This window comes from Carettochelys insculpta, chromosome 21, assembly GCF_033958435.1.
Source record: "Carettochelys insculpta isolate YL-2023 chromosome 21, ASM3395843v1, whole genome shotgun sequence".
NCBI lineage: Eukaryota > Metazoa > Chordata > Testudines > Carettochelyidae > Carettochelys > Carettochelys insculpta.
Window position 1 is genome coordinate 2080831 of NC_134157.1, and position 25168 is coordinate 2105998.

Sequence of the window (25168 nt, forward strand, 5' to 3'; positions counted from 1 at the left end):
ACCGCTTGCCGGGAGAATTTCCATACTGCTCCAATTGGCTGAAATTGCAGCCAATGGGAGCAGCCAGCCCTGCTCCCAGACCTTGCACCCTCCAACCTCCTCCTGCACCCTTCCCCCATGCAGACCTTGCACCCCATCCTCCGCTCAGACGCCACACCCCTACCACTCCCTGGCAGCCCCCTCACACACACTGAACCCCTCATTTTTTGCCCCACCCCAGAGCCTGGGGGACCCACAAAATCTCCTAGCCCTGGAACCCCAGAAGAGTCAATGTGGCCTGTGGGAAGCTATGAGTCTTGGCCCTCCTGCTCTATGGGGTGGTAGCACGAGGGATGTGACGTGTCTCAAGTCAGGGACCACATCAATGAAGGTGGGTTTTTTTTTTCCTTTTTTGCTTCTGAATTTTGTGTGGCCCCTGACTGATTCTTCCATGGGTGGGGGCCCCTGAACCCACAAAAGTTCCCTACCCCCACCACAAATAAAGACCTTTTTGAAACTTTTTATTTTGGACATAATTAATACTTTTTTATTTTATTTAAAATGAATTTGGTAAACTAACATGATACCCACAAAACAAACGCTCAGTCCTGTAGCACTTTAAAGACCTAAAAATAATTTATTAATTGGGGCAGCCAGCTTAAAAGCATGGAAAGAAGGGAAGACACCTAAGGAATGGACAAGACCCGTGCTCGTGACAATACACAAGAAAGGAAGTGCATTGGAGTGCAAGAACTACAGAACAATTGCCCTAACGAGTCAGCTAGGCAAGGTGCTGATAACGATACTGATGAAGAGACTAAGATCACAGATAGAAGAACATCTAGCGGATGAGCAAGGAGGGCTCAGGAAAGGCAGAAGTACCACACAGCAGATATTGGCACTAAGACTGATAGCGGAGAAAGCTCGGTGGAAGAACAAGAACGTATACACTTGCTTCATTGATTTTCAGAAGGCGTTTGACAGTATAGATCAGAAAAGCCGCGTCTACACGTGCACGCTACTTCGAAGTAGCGGCACTAACTTCGAAATAGCACCCATCACGGCTACACGTGTTGGGCGCTATTTCGATGTTAACATCGACGTTAGGCGGCGAGATGTCGAAGCCACTAACCCCATGAGGGGATGGGAATAGCGCCCTACTTCGAAGTTGAACATCGAAGTAGGGCACGTGTAGACGATCCGCGTCCCGCAACATCGAAATAGCGGGGTCCGCCATGGCGGCCATCAGCTGAGGGGTTGAGAGACGCTCTCTCTCCAGCCCCTGCGGGGCTCTATGGTCACCCTGTGCAGCAGCCCCTAGCCCAGGGCTTCTGGCTGCTGCTGCGGCAGCTGGGGATCCATGCTGCATGCACAGGGTCTGCAACCAGTTGTCGGCTCTGTGGATCTTGTGTTGTTTAGTGCAACTGTGTCTGGGAGGGGCCCTTTAAGGGAGCGGCTTGCTGTTGAGTCCGCCCTGTGACCCTGTCTGCAGCTGTGCCTGGCACCCTTATTTCGATGTGTGCTACTTTGGCGTGTAGACGTTCCCCTGCGCAACGTCAATGTTGAACGTCGACGTTGCCAGCCCTGGAGGACATGTAGACGTTATTCATCAAAATAGCCTATATCGATGTCACTACATTGAAATAAGCTACTTCGATGTAGGCTTCATGTGTAGACGTAGCTAAAGTGACTTGGGCTGTGCTGAAGTTGCATGAGGTGGAGAGCAGACTGATACAGTTATCGAAGGATATCAACGACAATGCGGAGGCAGCGATAAGAACATGCGGGGAGTTGGGAAGATGATTTAAAACAAGTAGAGGTACGAGATGAGAAGATCCAACATCACCAAGTATCTTCATTGCACATCTGGAGAGAGCGATGGACAAGGTCAAGGAAGAAGTAGAAGGGATATCTGTGCACGGGAAAAGAATTAACAACTTGAGGTTTGAGGAACGGTGCAGGTGCTAAACGAAGAAGGGAAGCAGTACGGACTGAGAATGAACATCGATAAAACAAAAACAATGGTATTTGGAGGTCAGGAAATAGGAAGATCAGAGTAGATGGGACTGAACTAGAAAATGTAGAGAAGTTCACAAATCTCAGGAGCAACATAACATACGATCTAGACTGTAAGAAGGAAATAACGACTAGAACAGCAAAAGCAAGAGCGAGCTTGAAGGTGATGGGTAAGATCTGGAAAAGCAAAGCGATTAGCTGAGGAACGAAGCTGAGCATCTTGAAAACGTGTGTATTCAGCAGCATGTTGTACAGATGCGAGACATGGGTGATAACGGAAGATTTGAAAGGACGAATATCGGCGTTCGAAAGGAGTTGTTATAGAAAGATTCTGAGAATAGGATGGATGCAGAATGTCACCAATAAGGAATTACATAGAAAGATACAGCTGAAAGAAAACCTGCTGCAGAAGGTTATAAAATGGAAGCTACAACTATTCAGGCACATTTGTAGAATGAATGACAAATGAAAAATCAAGACCCTGGTATTTGGCATAATGGACGATTCGAATATGAGAGGCAGACCCCACAGAGAATGGGTAGATGATATAGTAGATTAGTGTGGAGCTGGTCTACAGAAACTAAGCCACTGCACACTGGACAGGGAAAGATGGAAGGAAATAGTGAGAGAGGCTTCAGACACCAATGGGCGCTGAGCCCATGGTCATTTGATGATGATGATGCAGCCCCACTTGTTAGTCTTAAAGTTCTACAGGACTGCTTCTTTGCTTCATGAAGATACAGACTAACACGGCTCCCTGTCTATCAAAGAATCATAGAATCCTAGGGCTGGAAGGGATCTCAGGAGGTCACCTAGTCCAGCCCCCTGCTTCAAGCAGGATGAACTCCAACTAAGTCATCCCAGCCAGGAGTTTGTCAAGCCAGAACTTAAAAACCTCTAGGGATGAAGAATCCACCACCCCTGTAGGCAACGCATTCCAGTGCTTTACAACCCTCCTGGTGAAGGAGTTTTTCCTAATATCCAGCCTACACTTCTCATTCTCTAACTCCAGACCATTGTTCCTTGTTCTGCCATCTGCCTCCACTGAAAACAGTTTCTCTCCATCCTCTTTAGAGCTCCCCGTCAGTAAGTTGAAGGCTGCTATTAACTCACCCCTCAGTCTTCTCTTCTGTAAACTAAATAAGCCCAAATCCCTCAGCCTCTCCTCATAGGTCTTGTGCTCCAGCCCCTTAATCATTTTTGTTGCCCTCTGCTGAACCTGCTCCAGCACATCCACATCCTTCCTGTACTGGGGGGCCCAACACTGGACACAATATTCCAGGGCCTCACCAGTGCCGAACAGAGGGGAATAACTACTCTAGATCTGCACGAAATGCTCCTCCTAATGCACCCTAATATGCTGTCAGCCTTCTTGGCTACAGGGGCACACTGTTGACTCATATCCCGCCTCTCATCCACCATAACCCCTAGGTCCCTTTCCGCTGCACTGCTGCTGAGCCAGTCGGTCTCCAACCTATAACGATGCTCGGGGTTCTTCCATCTCTATGATATACGCTAGAAGAGTAAATATCCACCCCTCCTGTTACAGTTTTTAGAGCTAAGTGGAGGCATTTGGTCCCTGGGCGGCTGGCTGGTGGCCCATGGAAAGGTTTCCGTTTAGCGGGGTGGGCCGAAGGCCAAAAGGATTGAGCACCACTGCTGCAGACTCAGAAGAGTGTCAACCCTGTACGTGACTCAAATCGTTTTAAACAAGGTGGCCACCGGATGGTCTTGGACTGAGCCTCAGTACAAATGCTTCCCAGGCGCAGCCACTCCATTGCTAGGTTACCACTTCCACAAGGCCTACAGATGGAGACGTAAGGGGAAGAGTGCTTCTAACCTGAGAGACTTCCCCTGTTGAACCCTTAAGGGCTGGTACTGATCCTAACTAACCCCGACGTAGAGGGGGACGAAACAGGCTGTTGCCAGCGCCTTGCTGAAATCTGCTTGCTGGGGGCAGTGTTATTGTGGCTTTAGGGAATTTGTAGGCAGATACACGCACACACTTCCCAGGATGGAAGAGGGGGTTAGGCAGAGATCACCAACTACCCTGCTTGTGAATCAGTTTCTGCAGTCATAATACACATAATCATTCGCTGATGTGGGAGCTAACGGAATGCAGCTCCCTGCCCCAGGCTTATGCTCCCCTCCGTGGGAAAACAGGAGCAAATACAGAGAAAATGCAATTCAAGCCAGCAAAGTCCCCAGCTCTAGCTCTGACTGCACAGGGGGAGTAAGTCAATTCAGTGACTAGGCATAACACGGAGATACACAGCACATTGCATAGGACTGGAAGGGACCTGGGGAGGTCATCAATTCCGGTCCCCTGCCCTGTTAGCAGGGCCAAGCACCAACTTTTTTTTTTTAATCTATTTGTCCCAGACCCCTAAATGGCCCCCTCAAGGGCTGAACTCACAACCCTGGGCTCTGCCGTGCTCAAACCACCGAGCTATTCATCTCCCTGCAAAATATAAATTAAAAGGATTTTTATTTTTACTTCCCCGAGCCCAGGGCTTGAGCTCACAATCCTGGGTTTACAAGGCCAATGAGCCAACTACTAAACCATCCCTCCCCCCACATCAATCATTACTCAGAGGCAAATTCCACAGTCCTTAATCATGCAGGTTTCTCCTCTCCTCTCCTCTCCAGGAGCAACTTGCTGCACAAAGGCCCAGAGTAGAACTACCTGCTCAGGATGTCCGATTGGCAAGAGCTCAATAACAGGGTGTGCATTTGCTCCTCTGAATGATAAATCAGCCCTTGATGCCTGATCAAAGCCATTGTGAAATTAAAGTGTGTTTGTAGGTCTGTCCTGGAGCCCTCCCAGATTCTATTCAGATGAGTCACTGCCAAGAATAGGTTTCCTGAGGCGCAACCTGCCCAATGCCCTGGGCCAGGATCTCCCCACCTGGGGCTTTGATGTCTTTCAAGCACATTCATAGTGGGCTTATTTTACAAGAATGATGCACAGCACTTCTGAAACAGCCGCAGAGAAGCTGCACGCAGGCACACGATGTGTCCAAAGGGCATATGCAGAGATGGGGTGGGGCAGGCTGGAGGGGAACTGAGTGAAAGCCTTTGGGGCAAAGCTTTTTTAAAGCAGTTTCCACTATATGGACGTTCCCAGGAACTCCTGTCAGCTTCACCCAAGTGCTTCAGGGAAAACTCTCTTGCCAAGACTCTGGGGGGAAAACAGCAAAATGTTTCATTTTTATATGTCCCAGGCATTTTGCTTTTTTGCTGTTTCCTTCTCTTCTATTAAAAGCCCCATTCCCACTCTGCGCCACGCAGCTCCGGCCTGCGCCACACCCCTCCCCAGCCAGTGCATGACCCCCCAGAGCAGGTCCAGGGCTGAGCTGAGGTGAGTCACAGCTGGGGTGACGTAAGCCCTGAGCAAGGGGTCTGTAACAGGAGTGTCACGGCCTCAGCTGCCCCTCCCAGGCTGGGGAGAATGGGGTTCAGTGTCTGCCAAAGGCGGCCAGGGTGCAGATGCCAATGGAGCGCTCCTCTCCCCAGCCCGCCAGCCACCCAGCCCTACAGCACCGGCCAAAGTGCCTGCCTCAGGCTCTCTCCCCAGAAACCACCTCCCTGCTGGATGGCAGATGGTCCACTGCAGGGGAGAGGAACCTCCGGCCCTCGGACCGCGGCATGCCTGGAGCCAGGCCCTGAGCCTCAAGACCCCCCTCCCCGGCTTCCGGCCCACTGAGGTGTGGGGAGCCCCGACCCCAAAAGCCAGAGTCAGGCAAGACAGGGCCAGATCCAGCCCAGGGACTGCCTGCCTGGTGGGGGGCTGGAAGCGGAGCCACCGTTCCTGCCCACCCCCAACAGCTGGGGGAACAGCAGTTGGCTCCCCCCAACCCGCTGCAGCCAATCAGAGCAGAGGGTGTGGGGGGGGTGACTGGGAGCGCAGGAGAAAACCCTCTCCAGGCAACTCTTCTCCCCACTGCTGGTCCCCCAGCTGGGGGAGGAGGCGGCAGCAGTGGGGCCATGTGGATGTAGGTTCCCCCCTGTTCCTGCACCCTCCTCCTGACCAGACCCCCCGTCCTTCTCTGGCAGCCAACTCCCCCACCAGGCCATCTCCTGCACGCTCCTCCTGCTCACACCCCCCGTCCTGCTCCTGCAGCCGACTCCCCCGCCCAGCCATCTCCTGCACCATCCTCCTGCTCACACCCCCCGTCCTGCTCCTGCAGCCAACTCCCCCGCCCAGCCATCTCCTGCACCCTCCTCCTGCTCACACCCCCCGTCCTGCTCCTGCAGCCGACTCCCCCGCCCAGCCATCTCCTGCACCCTCCTCCTGCTCACACCCCCCCGTCCTGCTCCTGCAGCCGACTCCCCCGCCCAGCCATCTCCTGCACCCTCCTCCTGCTCACACCCCCCGTCCTGCTCCTGCAGCCGACTCCCCCGCCCAGCCATCTCCTGCACCCTCCTCCTGCTCACACCCCCCGTCCTGCTCCTGCAGCCGACTCCCCCGCCCAGCCATCTCCTGCACCCTCCTCCTGCTCACACCCCCCGTCCTGCTCCTGCAGCCGACTCCCCCGCCCAGCCATCTCCTGCACCCTCCTCCTGCTCACACCCCCCGTCCTGCTCCTGCAGCCGACTCCCCCGCCCAGCCATCTCCTGCACCCTCCTCCTGCTCACACCCCCCGTCCTGCTCCTGCAGCCGACTCCCCCGCCCAGCCATCTCCTGCACCCTCCTCCTGCTCAGACCTCTCACCCTTAGCCTGTTCCTGTGCCCTCCTTCCCACCCAGATCTCATGCCTGCTCCCCAGCACCCCTCCCACACACTGAACCTCCCACTTTTGGTACCGCCCTGGGCCCCCAGAAGAGTTCATCTGGCCTGGGGAAGCCCTGGACCTCAGTCCTTCCTTGTCCGCCCCGGCCCTGCCCGAGGTGCCGGAGCGTGAGGGGAGCTCGGTGTCTCCCTCAGGGCCACATCAGCGAGGGTCTGTGTGTGTTGCGCTTTTTACTTTTCTGTGGTCAGTGCCCCCACACACACACACTCGCTCTCCTGCAGTCTGGTCAGAGGCATTTTCTGACCCTTTGTGCCACAGGCTCACTCCTCACTGGACTGGGGACTGGAGCGTTGAGCTGAGCCGACTGCAGCAAGCGCTGTAGGGTGACAGTAGCCGGGGGACAGGGAAGGGTGCAGAATCTTGCACCTGGGCTAGGCACAGCAAGGCCACTTGTGAGGTGAGTTAAGCGACAACGTGCTCGAGAACGTTGAACCCAGGCCCGGGGAGCCTGTTGCGCAGCAGGCTCTGGAACCGCTGATGTTAACAGACATCAGCATTAAAATCGACAAAAGGAAGTACCTCTCCCCACACCCCGCCCAACCCCAGTGCTTGCTCTGCCTGCAAAGGCCAAGCCGCAGCACTTCTGCAATGGACACGGGACAGCAGGACAGGACAGACACCCAGGAGCTTTCCTCTAAACGCAGAGTGGAAACCCCCCCGGCCCAGTAGGGTTCAGGTCAGTACCCACGGCCCGTCAGGCAGGTACAGCCGGGCTGCTCTGTGCACATGGGAGCCGCACTCCCCAGCCAGCCAGGCCACCTTACTGCCCCGTGCTCACCGCTGCTCCTGGGGGAAGGCCTTGCTTGTTATGTCCCTCCGTGGAGCAGAAGCCAGGCTCTACCAGTCCTATCTCCGCCCCTCTGCGACAGCTGCACCCTTCAGCCAGGCTTGCGCGAATCAGAGGCTGGATGCTCTCAGGTGAGTGCACCCAGCTGCTGGATAAGCTTCTGGGGCCACTAAGCTGGGGCTTAAAGCCAGCTACTGCCTGTAGCCTTCCCACCATACACACCACCACAGGGATGGAGGCAGGGAGCCTCAGGGAGACAGGCACGTACTGTGGGGGTGGGATTAGCCGAGAGAAACACAGGTCAGGAGGCAGGCAGGTTTGGGGGCCAGCCACAGAAAGAGCCCCTGCAGAGGGAAATAACCCTAATTTGCACAGATCTCTGTCCCTTCTGCCAATCTGTCCCCAGCTGGGGAGATGACTGTGGCCCCTCCAGGCAGGCTGAGGGGCGCAGTGGGTTATGGCTTTAGGTTTTTGGTTCAAGTGCAGCCCAAGTTAGATCTAGTCAAGATGCCCAGTTTTAAGAGACTGGCTAACCAATGGCCCAAGGGTCTACAGCCAGAGCGTGAGACCATGGCAGAGCCATGGAGCATTTCAGTGAGGAGGCCTGACTTGCCTGCATGCATTGAGTGCAGAGCCTTTGCAGAGCTTGGGGCTCCTACAAGCCTGGAGCCTCCCCATTTGCAGGTGGGGAAACTGAGGCAAGGAGAAACGAAATTATTTGCGAGTTTGTAGCAGAGTCAGGGTCTCGTCCATGGGTGTCCAACCTTTTGGCTTGCCTGGGCCACACTGAGTGAAGAGGAATTGTCTTGGGCCGCATATAAAATATATAATATAGTTAATGTATATAAGTCACATAATATTGTTAAAAGTTTACGATCGTGTGGGGCTGCATTACTAGCTGTCCCGGGCCGCGTGCGGGCCACAGGCTGGACATGCCTGTGCTCGTCCCTCAGCTTCTGTCACTCGGGATCAGTTCTCTGGGGGAGCCAGTGGGAGGGGGAGAGGCATAAGGACAAGTCTGAAGAACAGTCTCAGAGGGGCAGCTGTGTTAGTCTGTATCTTCACAAACCAGCAAGCAGCCCTGTCACACCTCAGGGACTAACACTCTTATCTAAAGGCTAACAATATTTATTAGGGCCATTACTTAATAAAGAACATTGTAAGTCCTTGAGGTGTGACAGGGCTGCTTGCTGTGTTTTGATAAGGCAGAAGGAGAAAGATGTCCAGGCTGGAATTCTTGCTTCCTAGGGACCTGCCACCAACACTCCCCAGCTTCAGGGCAGAGTCACACACAAGCCCAGCAAGGCCGGTCTGCAGGCCTCAGACACCAGGCATCCTTCACTGCAACCGCTGGGTCTCAGAAAGACCATGCGGGCTCGGGATTCCGGTCAGGAGACGGCTTTGCGGAATTGCATTGCACACTCTGACGCACATCAGCGACGAGCCAACCATCGGCAGCTGTTACACGGCTGCGAGCTCCACCTCGCCCGTGCAGAGCGAGAGGAAACGGGGCTGTCAGCTGTAACAGAGCTCGGTTTAAACGTGGTCAGAGCAGGGCTGGAGCCTTTGCAGAATAGACCTTGGTTTTCACGCTGCAACTTCCACATTCGGGGCGTTCTAAGGTGCTTCCTGCAGAATGCGTTCCGTTAACTCCCCGCTGCCCTCGGTGGCGTCACACCTTTCCCACAGCGGGGCTGTGTGTTCGGGGACACCTCTGCCTGAGCGGAGACCGTTCGCAGAGAACAGACGCGCACCAGGGGCTCGGAGCTCACAAGACCCACTTGTGACGTAAATGGGATTTGAACCCTCCCTGTTGTAACTCAGGATGAGGGCACCAGCCACCTCCTTCCTCCTCCACCTCCTTCGGTGGGGCCAGCTGCCCATGTTGTAGGTGAGAGCCGTGGGGCGCACCCGGAAAGAGCTCTGTGGAGCCCCTCCCCCAGTCAGTGTTACACAGTCCCTCAGGTGAACGAGGGTGGCCCTTCCACCAGACCTGGGCCAAACAGCACCACGTGCTGGTCCCAGGCGTTCACCTGCCCACCAGCCTCTCACAAGTTGCAGACACACATTTTAAACTGGAGTTCTCCTCCCCAAGTGTGTACCCACCAGGGGCACACGCACGTGCGGCCGCCCAGCAGGACTGAAGTCAAGCAAAGCGGCACTGAGAGGCAGAGCGTGAAAAGGGACGGCGGTTAGCCCCTGCAACATGGGACATCCCCCTTTCGCTCACGCCAGGCTCCAGGCCATGGCAGCACAGTCGCAAGGTGTCCAGCTCTAGGCGAGCGTTGTGGGCTGAAGGCCTGGGCCCTGCAAGCCGACAGTGATCAGCAGGCCCCGCCTGGCTTTACGAAGGCCAAATTCCTCACTTCTGCTGCCAATGATTGTCCACAAGCAGTGTGAAAGGCCACCAAAGGGACGTGGGGCCCCAGGGATTAAACACAAGTGATATTCCTAGAGAGAGACATCTCAGGCACAAGCTACATCCCTGTCCCCCTCAGCCCTGCGCTGCCTCCACACCCTGGAGCTGAGCCCCTCCAGGCTATGGGGGCTGCTATAGGCAGCAGGTTGACACTTGAGGTTCTTCAGAACTGAGCTGTCTCCAGTCCCTATCAGCCACTGGTGCTGGGACAGTTCATGCAGTGGGGGCACTGAGAGCCTTTGGCCTACTCCGCGAGTCCTGTGTCTGATGGAACCCAGGTCAAGCTGGGGGTGCAGCAGTGCCCCCAGTTCCAGCCCTGTGCCACGGCCACCAACAGGCTCCTGCCAAGTCAAGTTTCCTCCCTCCACTCTGAGGCCTGCCCCCTCCATCTTCCTCCTGCCACCAAGGTCTTCGCTGCAGCTCAGCTGAAGTCGGGAGAGTTCCTCTCTTCCCTGGAAGGGGTAAAAATTCGGCTCATTCTCAGCTCCACCAGCTGGGCTCTCTGAAGTCTGAGCCTGGAGAGGAACCTCTGGGCAGAGCCCCACACGGCCATTGCGTCACGGCAGGACACAGAACAGCTGGAAGCATTTCAGAGTGACATTTCATGCATCTGAGATTAAGAACCAGGACATGCTTAACCTCTGGACAAGCCCCATGTCTCAGTCCAGGCCCAAGTTTGGATGGGGCCCACCCCTCACAGCAAACTCCCAGGAGGTTGGATGGGCCTGGAGAATGACTCCCCACCACCACCACCAGCATGCTGCTGGCATATGCGCTCCTGCTGGCCCCACTGCACCTCCACTGGACACGCAGAACGCAAGCGCGAGCGAGCTTCAGGCCAAGCTCTGACCTTGTTCTTTAACCAGCTGGTTTCTGCTGCAGCAACAGCCCTTTGGTTCCCTGCCTGCGTGTGTCACTGGGCCCAGCTCGGAGGCTGGCTCACCGCACATCCACTCACATTTCCCTCCCCCACTTCCTCTCCCCCCACGTTCTAACCACACCCACACTGACACTCACCCCCCACAGAACAGGGCCCCGATGCGCCCACGCACCTTTCCAGGCACACACCAGGGCGTGCTCGGAGCCAGGGGGGGACTTTCCAATAGCCCAGCAGTGCATCGGGGGAGGGCTTTAGGTGGAGCAGCTCCAGTCAAGCAGCTGCAATGCTCCTAACTTCCCAAGGACACTGGCTGCGACCAGCCCAGGAGCGGTGCAGCAAGCGGGGGCTGGCTGCTGTGCACGCAGGGTCTCAGCACGCCGACACTCTACTTGCAGTGATGCTGCGCCTGGGCCACAGCAAGGCGTGGAGCAGGATGCCAGTGCCACTCCAACCGGCTGGGATGGCAGGGAGGTGGGGAGGGTTGCCCCAGGGATGCGTGTGCAGGGCTAAGGAGGCGGCGACCACAAAGGCCAGCCACGGCTCCTGCTCTGCCAATGCCGCACTGCAGCGCAATCACAAAGGCAGTTGGGGTGAAGGGCGTGGTGGGCACTGCAGGACATGGAGCTTCCCCTCCGGGATCACGCCAGCTCAGCTGTCCTGGTGCAGACATCAGCTTAGCCAACTGGCTGCCAGCTCCCCTTCCCACTGGGACGGCCGAAAGCACCAGGCAGCAACTGGAGGGCACAGACAGGAATTGATTTCCCTGGAGGAAGGGGCCTCCCTGCTGGTTGTGGAAGATGGTCTCTCCCCATCACAGGCCCCATCTGAGCTTGTGCTGTCTTTGAGCACAGCTTGGTGCCAGCGCCACCTGGGGCAGCCAGAGATGCAGGCCTGGCCTTGAAGCTTCTGTCCCTAACCAAGCCGAGAGGCAGCAGATACGGCGCTACCATGGGTACGCAGCTCCTCCACAGAAGCAGCTGCCAGAGGAACCACAGTTTGTACGGGCAGGACCGTGGCACCCAGCCCGCTCCTGGCAAAGGGGCTCGGAGTACCGGGGTGCGGGGCGCTTGGCCGATCCCCAGTGCAGTGGTGAGGGGGGAAAGCTTGACAAGGAGCAGATGCGACAAGGCCAAGCTGCACTTCCCAGGTCGGGCCACGCGTCCTGGCACGTTCCATTGCTCATCGCTTCCCTGGCCAGCAGCCAGAGCACAGTCTGTGCATGCGGAGCTAAGCACTGGCCCTGCCTGCCAAATGCTTCAACGTGCATCACCAGGGCCCCCCGCAGGCAGCTCTCTCCTCCCACTGCCCCCCACCATGCCCTGACTTGCAGCCGGGACAAGATGACAGATGGTCTCTTCCGCCAAATGCTGGGCCCTATCCTGCACCTTTGCCTCTGAGGGACACAGGACCCAGCTTGGCATCTTTGGTACCTCTGTAGCAAAAGCCAGGTCAGAGCCCTTCCCCAGCAAGCCTCTCTATGGTGACTCCAGGTCTCCCCACCCCATGGCACAGCCCTGACTCAACACTAGTTGCAAAATAACGTTTTCGGAAGCACCCAAGTGACTTAGGAGCCATTTTCAAAAGCAACCGGGGGCCAGATTTCCAAAGCTATTTAGGCACCTCATGAGATCAAGGTGCTTCGGCAGTCCCGCCTGGGCACCCCTCTGCAAGTCCGGGCTCCTGACTAGCTTTGAAAGCCTGGCCCCTGGAAGTTTGCTTCTTGAAAATCACTGGGAATTTGGTGCCTAAGGGCCTAGGGTGGGGGGAGTTACCCTAAGCACCAGGTCAGTATTAACAATGGGACTTAGCATTGAAAATCCTGCGTCGGCTGCATCTCCGCTCTGAGCTAGCGGTGTGATCCCCTGGCCACGCGCACACGCGAGAGGAGGTGTACAGAAGCAGAGACGCAACCCCTAGGTCGCAGAGTTTACCAGCAGCTCCGCTCACCCATCAGCGGAGCCCGTGGGTGCTTGTTCCACTCAGGGAGAGCACAGCGCCTAGAGTCTTGCCTGTGGCTCTCCAAAGCCCTGCCTTAATCCTCACGCCTCCTGAGAAGGAGCACCACCAGGCAGAGTGAGGTGCTGTCTGCGGACCCGATCCTACGTTCCCTGGGCACTGATTCCCTTTGCTGTTGGGAGGTGCACAAGGCAAGGTGGAGCTGGTCTGAAAAGCCACGAGCATCACCACACCCCAGCAGTGCTCAGAAACCCACAGTCACTAAGAGTGCAGAAACCTCCGAAAAGCTTCCCCGAAGCCCTGGCTGCCAAACAAAACACAGGTGGAACCTCTCTCATCCGGCAAACACCCACACTCTGGCATGAGCTCAGTTAGCTGGAAAACACTTCTCAGGGGCGTGGCCAACTTTCCTTGCAGCCTCGCAAAGTTTGTTTGCAGCCCCCGTGCTCAGTGCTGGTATTTAGCTGTAATTTACCCCGAAATGTCTTCTGAGTGCCCAGCGAGCAGCGAAAGTGTCCGTAACACTGCGGACGATATTGACCACCCGTGGTCCGGCAAATTCTCTCGCCCAGCACCACTCAGGTCCCCAGGGTGCTGGGCAAGGGAGGCTCAACCTGCATTTTTATTATCGTTAGTGCCCTTTGTTAAGGGGAAAAGGCCCAGTGAGGGACCCAGCAGGAGGCCTGTCCTTCCAGCCACAGGGTGGAGGGTGAATGTGGGCCAGGTGTAAGGCAGCATCTCTTCATTGACTGGTGGCATTAGTAGGGCTTACTCCAGCTGAGAATCTGGCCCAGCGGTGTTTGCACATGTCTGGGGGAAGCCGGTGGGCCTCTCTCAGCAGGTGTAGGAAGAACTGATCTGGGCTACTGAGGGGTAACAAACTCTGAGCAAAGCCAAGGGACATGGGACCCGGCCGGGGCAGGCGGCGTGTCCAGCGAAGCCTGCTGGGGGTGGGAGCTGGGGCAGACTAACCCCCTGTTCCACACCGGGGACCTGCCTTCTCCCCACTCCTAGATTGTTCCTCCAAACACTGACAAGGCGCCGGCCTGAAAGCTGGGGGCGGCCAAGCGGAGCCGTGGATGGACTCGGGGGGGAGATGGGTCAGGGCGGATGGACCAGGAGGGGATGAGCCGTGGAGGAGAAAGATGGGTCCGGGCAGGCTGAGCCGGGGGCAGGGGATGAACCGGGGGGGGGGAGGTGGCTGGGCTGGGAGGGGTGGCCGGGCCGGGGGGGGGGGTGAGGGAGCCAAGGGGGGCTGGGATGGGCCGGGAGTGGGGGCTGGTTGGGGGGCTGGGCCGGGGGGCGCGGGGCCTGGTTGGGGGGCGGGAGTGGGGGCTGGTCGGAGGCCGGCTGGACCTTTTCAGGTTTGAGTGTTTGCAGGACAAAGATCTAGAGGCTGCACAAGCCCCCCCCCCCACCCCGTGTCCTGCGGCCGGGGCGCCCCAGTCCGGCTCCCGCTGAGCTCAGGGCACCAGCGGCTCCCGCCGCCTCTGCCGCCCCAGGAGATCGCCAGGGGGACGGCGCCGGGTCTCCCCGCCCCCGGGCACTCTTGGGCGGCCGGCGGGGCTCGGGGCTCGGCACGGAGCGCAGCCGGGCGCCGCGGGGACCCGCCGGGCCAGCCCCGAGCCAGCATCCCTGCCCGGCTCGGCCCCGCTCACCTGGAAGGCCGGCGGCTCCCGCAGGTCCCTGGCGCGCAGGCACAGCAGCAGGACCCCCACCGCGCCCAGGAGGCAGAGCAGCACCAGCCCCGCGATCACCTTCCTGGCCATGGCTGCGGGCGCCGCTGCCGCCGGCCGGCCGGGCCCCTCCCCGCTGGCGCCGCCCGGGGGTGGGACGGGCCCGGAGCCCGGGCGCTGCGGGGGGGGGGGGCGCAGGTGGCGAGGCGGGGCCGGGGGGCAGCCTGGGGTCGGCTGCAGCTTCCAGCCCTGGGTGCGCCCCCTGGCTGCGCCTGGCGCCCGCTGCGCTCCCCGGCGCCGCCGCCCGCCCCAGCTCCAGCTCCAGCCCCAGCCCCGGGCAGAGGTGCGGGGCCGGTTCCTGCAAAGCGCCGTCTGCCCCGCGGCTTGCCCGGGCGCCCGCTCCTCCGGCCAGGGAGGCGGTCAGCGCCGCGCCGGGCGGGGCCGTGCACACGTGGGCTGAGCGCCGGCCGACGCCCTGGCCCCCCTGCCGGCTGCACGGGGATGCAAGGCCACGGGGGGGGGAGCAGCGCGCGCTTAGAGTGCCCCCCCGGCTGGCACCCGACAAGGCCACCGCCTCTCGGGCCCAGGGTCTGGCAAGCGACACAGCTCCGGAAGAGCCCGTGCGGTGTAACAGGGGAGGGGCCTCCCGGGATCGCTGCACCCTGCGCCGGTGTCGCCAGGCTGGAGCCGCCGGTGGTTCAGCACTTGCTACCTGTGCGCGGGCGGCGGGATCACTGCAGCCAGCGGGGCCCTGAGCGCCTGCCTGGAGCCTCCCTGGGGCCCTGCTCAGCAGGGCTTGCCCCGGGGCTGGGGCAGCTGTGTCGTGACTCTCCGGGGCCTCGCTGGATCAGAGCCAGCAGGGCCAGGTCACCCCCCCGGCAGTGACCTCTCCAGTGACTGGTTACTGCTGGTGAAGGTGGGAGACCTGTGCTGCACCCACCGGATGTAACCATGGGGGGGCCCGGTCGGTCTGAGCTCCTGCACCTCAGCTGGCGCTCTCCTGGGGCCACTGCCAGGCCCAGCCTTGGGAAGTCCATGGGGTGTGAAGGCTGCAGCCTTAAGAGGTGGAGTCACCCGAGGGACACAGGCTGCCCTCTGCCCCCCACGCAGCGTCAGAGGTGGGTGCATTGCAGTGACTGTAAGGAGCGAAGCCAACGCTGCAGCGCCCGGGGGAGGGTCAGAAGACGAGACTGAGGTGCTGGGCCAGGGACGCACCTAGGAAGGGAAGGGTTCCGGAAGGTCTGTGCCTCTGTCGGTCCAGGCTGGATGGGATCAGGGTCCACAGGCCCATAGGTCCTCGACCCGCGTGCAGCGGGGGAGGTGGTAGAAGGGCCACGTGCTCCCCAAAATGCCGCAGAGAAGGGCAAGGGACCAGCGGCTGGCAGGCAGAGCAGTCCTGCCCTCGGGAAGGCTTGTCCAACCGCCCCGGCCCTGCTTTTTGGATGGCCCCACGGCGCCGAGGACACTGTTGGGGGTCGGGTGCCCTCCCATGCTCATTGGCAGAGAGACCTGGCCCCAGCCCACTCAGCTCCCCACAGCCAGGGCGTGCAGGGGGCAGCTCCACCCCTCCCACAAGCCACCTCCCCCAGTAATGATGCAGGGGAGTAATTGGGGAGAGTCGGCTGCAGGCTGCAGGGTTCTCCCCCTCCGCCGCATTCACCAGTGGTGTGAGCTGGAGAACCAGAAGGGGATGGGGCAGTGTAGCTCCACTTCCCATTTCTGCTGTTGTGACTGTAGGGGGATGACCCCGGCTGCCAGCACCAGGGCCCCTGCTAGTCCCTGGGTGGCATCACGCAGGGGACAGGGCTTGTGGGAGAGAGACTGGGACCCCCAAAGATGAGACCCTCAAGGCAACTAACCCAAACTATGCCATGGACAGGACGGCCCTGGTTGGAGTGGGTTCTCCAGCACTGTCTGCTTTTAAATGGAGTGGAAGTGTTTGTAAAAGATCAGCTTTAGAAACTACTGTCAGGCAGGGCTCTGGGCTGGGCTATCCGGGGATCAGACTAGATCACAAGGTCCCTTCTGGCCTGGAACCCTAGAACATATGGGTAAAAATGGCTGGAAACTGTCAGCGCCAGGAGCACTTTTGTGGCTGGGTTGAGGACCCCGTTTGTCTACTCTGGCAGGTGGGCTGGAGGAGCAGTGGAGCAGGCAAGTCATGGCTGATAAGTCATCGACGCACCGAACAGTGAAGTGGGTCAGAGGTCGGCTTTGAAAGAGGCGTCTTGTATCTTGAATATCTTTACAAAAGTTACAAGGCAATAATCTTGTGCACTCACTGTGCACGTTACCAGCCCAGGCAAAGGTTAAGACACCTGGCTCCAAACCAGGCCATTTTAAAAGCTTGCCTGCAGAGAACAAAGAACTACAGCAAAGTAAGGAACCTATAAAATGCCAACCGGGAGCCTCATTTTGTATACTGAAGGCTCAAGCAGCATCCAGGAGCTTGCAAAATGCATTGGGTTTTCAGCCAATCATTTTTTCCATGGCTGAAACCTCCCATTACTTTGCTAGGCTCCTGGCCCTCTGCATTAATATCTCTACAAGGTTCCTGCATCGTTTCCATCATTGTGCCATCTATGCACTTAGGTCCCAGTTTTGCAAAGCACTTCAGCACATACTTATTGATGTGCTTAAATGTGTCTACTTTATTTTAATGCAGTTCTCACAGAGTTGTGCAAATAACAGTGCTTTTTTTTGTTTGTTTTTTGTCTCGTTTTTTTGTTCCCTGACCATTCCAGAAAACTGGGGAAAAAATTCATCACTGTTGAACCAAAAAATTAAAAACTTTTCAACAAATCAAAGAGGAAAAAAAACATTTTGGGCTGAATGAAAAGTTTGGTTTGATCCAAAATTAAATGTTCAATTTCAGTGATGAATGGCCTTTAAATCGTAAAATCAAAAGAGACTTTGCAACTAAAAGTCGTTTCATGTTGACAAAGTGAAAGGTTAGTGAAAATGTCAGACATTGGTTTTGTTTTCCAGCACAAAGCCCAGTGAAACTGACACACATCTGCCACATGAGTCAAGGTCACCAAAGCTGAATTTTCCCCAAATTATTTGTTACCCGGTTTTAGGTATTACACCAGGCCCATGCTCAGAGCCCCCTGTGAATCTCTGCCCTACTGCCTCCTATAGGGCGGTTCTATCGCTAGAGAAATGTATTCTGGTCAGTTTAGGACCCAACATCACCCTTCCAGACAGCAGCTCTTTGCTTGACTCAGTAAAGGTCTTCCAGGCGGGTCACTAGCAGTCCCGTTGGTGGTACAGCAGGGGCCCTGGGCTCACTGCCTTCCTTGGCTCCACAGAGCTCCCAGAAGCAGCGCTCATGTCTGCACCCCAGGGGCAGGGCAGGCCTGGGGGCTTCCCCTCACTGCCCCTGCCCTGAGCACCAGCACTGTAGCTCCCACTGGTACACTTGCTGCCCTGCAGAGGGAAGGAGTTACCAGGAGGACGCGCAAGGCCCACCCATCCACAATCAGTCCTAGACTGGTGAAGTGGAGTCCTGAACGGGAGAAAGCAACTTGTGTGGGAATGCACCTGGGGCTGGAGAAAGTGCCTCTTGGTGACGGAGCAAAATTTGACAGAGTCACGTGCACAGTGGCCTCCATCGGCACCGGAAGGGTGATCCCTAGCATGTTACACTGCCGCCTCCTGTGCGGCCATGGCCAGGGCTGAACTGGCCCCAGGGACTTAGCTGAGAGTCGCACAGGCCTGGATCTCCCATGCCAAGGGAGCATGGAAGGGGTTGACAACCCTCTCTCCCCACCCCCCCCCAGTTTCTGTTCTGGCGTCAGCTAATGAAGCCGCTAATTATGGCAATTCCCATCAATTGCCATTCTGATTCCCTGAGCTCGGCAGCCATCCCCTCCCCCGCTGGGGACACAGCCCGGCTTCACCGAATTCTGCATAAACAGAAGGACTTCCCATCCGCACCTAGCAAGCTCCCGCTGAGCCGGCTCATGAACGGAATTGGCTCCTTGAGAGCGATGGGGCGGCCTCAGCCCACCATTGTTCTGGCAGACAATAGCTCTCCGTGTCCAGCGCCCAGAGACACGCACGGTCAATCCCAGACCAGAGGCTGTCTCGGCCAGCTTGGCCTCCAGCCACATGGAGACTGAGAACGACTTGTCCAGAGAGCCTGGGGTAACTGACATTTCAGTGACAGAGGGACAGTCATGCAAGTCTCTGCAGTTCCCCTGTCTCAGGCCACCTGGCAGAGAGGGGGTTAAATTCAGACCCAGTGTCAGTGATTGTGGCCCCATGGAAGCAGCAATTTACACCAGCTCTGAATTGGGCTCTTCCTGTTGAAAGGCTTGATTCTCACCCCAGTGAAAAGCTGGAGCCGTTCCCCTCCCATATGGACGTGACGCTGGGTTCCACCGGCTGACTTGGGCAAGGCAGTGCCGGGTGGAGCTGTGAGCCCAGGACTGCCCCTGGCTGAGTAAAAATTATACCTCAGTCAACCAATCCTTTTCCATTCTCTGCTGCCCACCAGGACCGGGCGTCTCCCATTCAGACGTTACGTGATCCCAGCTGGTTCCCACATACTGCACGAGGTGATGATGGATGAGCCTCAGCAGCGGCGTAACCCGTGCCTGGATCTTGCCGCGGGAGTGGTTCTGATCCTGGTGGCCAGGGAGGGAAACAGAGTGAATTCCACCCAGAGCTGGATAATGGGGACCCGTTCCCATATGCTCCAAATGGGGCTGGAGACACCACTGTCCTGCCCATTGGGCCAGGGCCAAAGCCGGCAGGGCAGGAGGCAGAGAGTAACCCAGCCCTGCAGCCTCTCTCCTGCGCGCACACACAGGCACAGGTGCAAGAAAGCAATCGAACCCGCTCCTGCATTAGCTCAAGCGGAAGAGATGCTCTCAGTGTTGGAGGTGCTGCTCCAAGCGCCAGCTGCTGACCCGACTGGCAGCACCGCCCGTGGGGTAGGGAGTCAGTCAGAGGAAGGCTTGTCCGGGGCATGGCCCGAGCTGCACCTCTGGGACATCAGAGCTCAGGCAAGAAGCAGTGGGCTGGACCTACAGCTTCAGGGATTTACACTGGGCAGCAGCAGAGAATCTCTCTAACGCTCAGGGCGGTTAGCGCTGGGGCTGGTGAACCAAGGGAGGCTGTGGAGCCCCCTCAGGGAGGATTTAAGAATAGTTGAACAAACACCAGCAGGGACGAGTGGTCTCAGAGGGTACGTCTACATGGCAGGAGTTATTTCAGGATGCTGCAGTATCCCAGAATAGCGGCTCCTCGTCTGTGCAACGCAGCTGTTGGTTCAAACCAGCAGGCACACTGTCTCAGCATCTCCGTGCACCTCGTCTCAGGAGGGGTAAAGGGATGCCTTTATTCAGCATGGCGCCGTTTGGACGGTGCCACACGCCGAAATAGCCTGTTTTGAAATTGACACAAAACAAGCTACGCAATTTAGGTAGCGCAAATTGTGCAGCTTATTTTGAGTTTAGGCTGTCCTGTAGGCCTAACCGGAGTGGGAGCCATGTTTCTATAATCCTAGGTCTGGTCCTAAGTTACACCTACCTGCATATGGCCCCCACAGGCTGTTCCAGCAGCCAGAGAAAGCTCCTGTCCACAGCCCCTTTCCTTTGTAGCATCACAAAACATTTGCAGGCCTGTACGACCTTAAAGTCTAGCACATTTATTTATTAGCTTTCGTGGGTAAAACCCACTTCCTCAGACTAGGAGTAGACAATTAGAATCGAGGGTTTGTATAGCCAGGGGGTGGGGGGACAGAAAGGAGGGGGAAGAAGGGGCGGGGTCACCTGTCACTGATAGAACCACTGGACGAAGTAAGCTCAGTGGGATGGGGGCCATTCCTGTGCACATCAAAGGTGGGGAAATTGCCCTTGTAATGTGTAAGATAATTGCGATTCTGTTAAGCCTCAGGTTAAATGTATCCGACTTGGAAATGAATTTCTGTTCAGATGTTCTCCCTCTGGAGTCTTGTGGTAAGACCCTTCTGTAGGAGAACGACAACTTTCAGCTCACTTATTGAATGTCCAGGGAGGTTAGCGTTTTCCCCTACACGCTGAGGGCCATCCTGGTGGAGAGTGGTAATCCTTGAGCGGGTGGCACCATTTGAGAGGTCCCATTGCTGCGCAGACACGAAGAGGCAGAGAAGGAGAAAAGAGTGGCAAAAACTGCCCCCCACCCCTCCAACAGGTATTACCGCCTGCCTGTTCTGTGAGAAGACCTGGGGCTCCAGAACCAGGCTGGTCATCAGCGGACTCACAAAGATGTCCTACTCATTATCAAGTGACCACCAAGAATGGGTATTCCAATTCCTGCTGTTGGATTTGTGGCCATTCATCCTTTGGTGCAGAGGTGGTTTGGCTTGTCCAATGCCCATGGCAGAGGGGCATTGCTGGCACATAACACATTAGTGGCTGTGCAGGTGTGAGGGGGCAGCTGAGGTGGTTAGGGTCCCATGACAGGGTCTCTATATAGATCTGTGGACAGAGCTGGCAACAGGGTTTGTTCCGGGGTTAGTGTTTCTGTGGTTGGCTGCTGGTGAGTATTTTCGTGAGTTCAGGAGCTGTCTGTAGGAGAACAGGCCTGTCACCCAGGGCCTGCAAGCGAGGGAGCGTGTCCCAGCGCAGGTTGCAGGTTGTCAATGATGCACTGTCAGGGAAGATCCAGGTTTACTCAGCCCTGCCTCAGCACCAGGGGCTGGGTTCAACCTCTCCAGGTCTCTTCCAGCCTGACTCTTCTATGCCATTGGGTTTGTCGCTTAGCCCCTCTGTGCCTCAGTTCTCCACCTGTGCAATAGGAATAAGAGCCCCTCTGCACCTCAGAGGGTGGCGTGGAGGGACGTACCTGAAGAGCATGGCATGCAAGCCACACACAGCTCGTTCTGTAACGGTCACAAGCTGAAGGTTTCTTTTTGGCATCTTGGGTACGTTTCCCCCTTCCAGGGGGAGAATCAATCCACTGGCTTAGCCTGCGGAGCGGGGAGGAGTCAGAGACCAAACCCTGGTACTCTGGCTGCTTTACCAACCCTCCCCTGCCATTACCAATTAACTCGTGAGCTCCCCGCTTCCCACAACTCACATACCTCCTCCTCCACAGCCCACAGACGCTGCCTGAGCTCCGTCCTGCAATTCTCCAACGTCAAGGTCACAACCCCACCTTCAGTGAGCTCCCAGGGCCGCTGGGCAGTCTGGGCCAGGCTTTCATGCTCTGCCATTGGTGCCCTGAGGCAGGGCTGAGTAAGCCTGGACCTTCCCCGATAGTGCATCATTGACAACCTGCGCTGGGACACACTACCTTGCTTGCAGGCCCTGGGTGACAGGCCTGTTCTCCTACAGACATTGGGGCCATTGGTGCTCTACTTCTGAGAGAGGAAAGTGCCTGGTAGGCTGCCCACACACAGGGAGGGGGCAGAATCAGTTCACTGGGATCCAGACGCCAAGACATGCTCCCCACTCTGGTGGGCCAAGCCCAGGAGGAGGGACGTAGATGGGGGAGGCACCCACAGGAGGCCAAATGCTTCCACCGCTGGGATGTCAGGTGGCAGGGATGGGGGTCGTGGGGTGCTCTGCATGGGAAGCTGGGAAATGAGGTCTTGGAGAAGGCACCTGAGTCATCAGCCCAGCCCTGGATGCCTGCCCAGGGCCAGAGGGAGTTATGGGCAGCACAGTGTGCGTGGTGTGCAGCAGCTGGAAGGTTGTTGTATGGCTGCAAGGTTGGTGAGATGTAGGGGACAAACCCAGCTCTCACGGCGCCTTCAAACAAGACAAAGTGAGGGAGCCAGGGCAGACGGGTGCTCCGTGCAAGGAGTCCGGGCAGCAGCAGCATCTCTGGCTGCAGTTCAGCTTTGCTGGCCTGGCCCCTGGCTGGAGCCTGCTCGGTCCCCCTCACCTGCAAATACAAGAGCAGCTAAAAGCCAGTGCTGGGTTTCCTGGGCCCACCGTGCTCTGACACGCCCAAGGGAAATGCTGCCCCCTCCCCCAGAGCCTTCACAAGGGCTTTTGTTTGTCCTCTGCACATTCCTTTGGCCTTTGCAGTCCAGCAGACGCTGCCAAGGGTTTGCAGCCCCTTGTGTTTGTCTGTGGAGGCCTGGTGGGGGCGGGGGTGGGGACGGTGGGGTTGGGGGGTGGCACTTGCCAGCTCCGCACAGGGGCCCAGTCCCAAGTGGCTCTCGCCAAGTTTATTTCCCTGGGGGATTCTCTTTTAGGACTCCCCCACCCTGTGATCCTTTTCCTGTTGCTAATTGGAACAGGACAGGCCTGGGGCCAGGGAAGCAAACCCCGTCTCCTCCGCCAAACCTGCTACAACAGCTGCTCCCAGTCCTCCCTGCCCTGCAGTGGGCCGGGGAGTGGAGAACCCCAACAGCTCTGCAGCTGGGGAGCGCAGGGCCATGGGAAAGAGGCTGCCTATCCCTGCGAAGAGGGACCTGAGGAAGTGCCCACAGCTGCACAACCTCTTGGCTGTTTCAGCTGCAGGCAGCCAAGTAAGTCCAATTAATTGCCTGGGGTCAGAGCACTGACCCGCTCACAGCCTGCAATAATTCCCTGGGCTGCCTCTCCTTCCTTGGTCCAACACAGCATCTGGAGAGGAAGGGAGGGGAGGACCCAGTTTGAACAAAACAAATCCAAGGAATGCGAAGCCCCGCAGGCCAGCTCCTGGAGTGCTATTGACTCAGCCCCTGGAGCAGCTCCCCAGGTGGACCGGCTGCGGCTCAGCTCTGAGCACTTTGTCCTCACTTCACAGGTCATCACTTACAAACCACCTAAACACACACCAGTGGCGGGGACAGCAGCTGCAGTGTGCTGACACCTCCTCGCTGTGGTGGCGCAGACGTCCCCGGGGGTGGAGGCCTCGTTTGACTCAGGGGAAGAAAAGGTCAAGTGTTGAGCGTTTTCCTCAAAACTGCCCCGAGCAGGATCCCCAGTGGGGTGTCTCCCTAGTTGGTTTTCCCCTTACAAGACGCATGCAGTATGACTCCCGATGATGCTCCAGGCCTCAGGATGTGCTTCGTATCAGTGTTGTTCATGGACCTCTGCAGGATGCAGACGACGGGCAATACACTAGACCGAGCTGCCTGAAGCGGTCCTGGAAAACGGTGGCATCTGCATTTGGCAACATAAAGGTGCCATATCCGACTCTCAGCTGGGTGGCGTTGTTGTCTCTTGGCCTTCGGGGAGCTTTGTGAGGCTTCTGGATGAAACCGTCTGCTTATCTCTGTTCCCATAAAGCCAAACCTCAATCCGGGCTCAGTCCTGTGTCAGGCCAGTCCCCCACTAGCTGTCACTGGAGCAAAATGCATAAATCAGGACCTCCTGAGCTGGCCCACTGGTGCCAGTGAAGCGTGATGTGCTCATTACCTTGCAGGCTCTGGCCCATGCATTTTAGCCTTGCCTAGAAGACAGTGTGGGCTGAGTTCTGGGGACTACCTGTGCTGTACCTTGGAGGGGGAGGGAGAACAGTGGGTTGGAGCCACCTGAGTGGCTTTCTATAACCCTAGGTCAGTCCTAAGTTACACCTACCTGCATATGGCCCCACAGGCTGTTCCAGCAGGCAGAGAAAGCTCCTGTCCGCAGCCCCTTTCCTGCAGCCACCTCCCCCATGCTTGGGAATTCATGGGCAATTGATTTTGCCACCAGTCCTGCCCCTTTGTTCTACCCCGTGGAGCAAAGGGGCTGTCTCAGAACAGAGAATTATCATAGACTCCTAGGGCTGGGAGGGACCTCAGGAGGTCATCTAGTCCAGCCCCTGCCCAAAGCAGTTTCAACCCCAACTAAATCATCCCAGCCAGGACTTGTCAAGCCAGGACTTAAAAACCTCTAGGGATGGAGATTCTGCTACCTTCCTCGGTGACCCATTCCAGTGCTTCTCCACCCTCCTGGGGAAATAGTTTTTCCTAATATCCAACCTAGAACTCATACACCTTCCCCACCACAACTTGAGACCTCTGGTCCTTGTTCTTTCGTTGGCCACTACTGAAAAGAGCCTCTCTCCATTGGAACCCCCTTCAGGTAATTGAAGGCTGCTGTCAACCTCCCCCCTCCCCCGCCACACTCTTCTGTAAACTAAATAAACCCACATCCCTCAGTCATTCCTCATAATTAGGCCATTGAGATAGTCACTGTTGTCATGAGGAGGTCTAGTAAAATGCAGTCTTACTCACTTTCATGTCCTTTTAAACCAGTTTCTGATCCCTGATGGCATTTTCTGTCTCACACCACAGCTGCATTGAGTACCGCACCATGGAGATGATGGTACAATTTCTAGCTTGGGCAGAATGTACCTGAACTAGGTCTGACAGAGCCGGTGTGCTAAAAATACTGCAAGGACTGTGTTAACACCAACAAAGCCTGCACAAGCAGCCCACAGAGTGCATGGCTTCTGCTCCTGAATTCATGTGGATGGAGTTGATAGCACAAGGTTCTGCTTAGAAGAAGCACACAAAATCTTTTCAGAAGGATAAGGCAAAAATGCAGCATTGATTGAGAATACAGCACCATTATAGGCACTATGCACGCTCAGTTTAGTCACAGGCCTACACACACACACACACACACACACACACACACACGGAGCCAGGTTCTGTTCATCAGGAGCAATGCTCCAACATTGACAAGATGACAATAACCCAGCTCTGCAGTGGTGCACGCAGCTTTTATACCTTTTAGTCCATAATGG

The 25168-nt window shown here is 57.0% G+C and overlaps 1 protein-coding gene across 1 annotated transcript in view; it reads right to left on the reverse strand.

The window, feature by feature from the left end:
* The window catches only part of ENTPD2 (ectonucleoside triphosphate diphosphohydrolase 2), a 39290-nt gene extending 24401 nt beyond the window's left edge, over positions 1-14889 (reverse strand). Inside the window, exon 1 of the mRNA XM_075015268.1 lies at positions 14489-14889. Coding sequence (XP_074871369.1) covers positions 14489-14599 — 111 coding nt within the window. The 5' untranslated portion in view covers positions 14600-14889. The remainder of the gene's footprint in view (positions 1-14488) is intronic.
* Positions 14890-25168: the final 10279 nt, after the last annotated feature.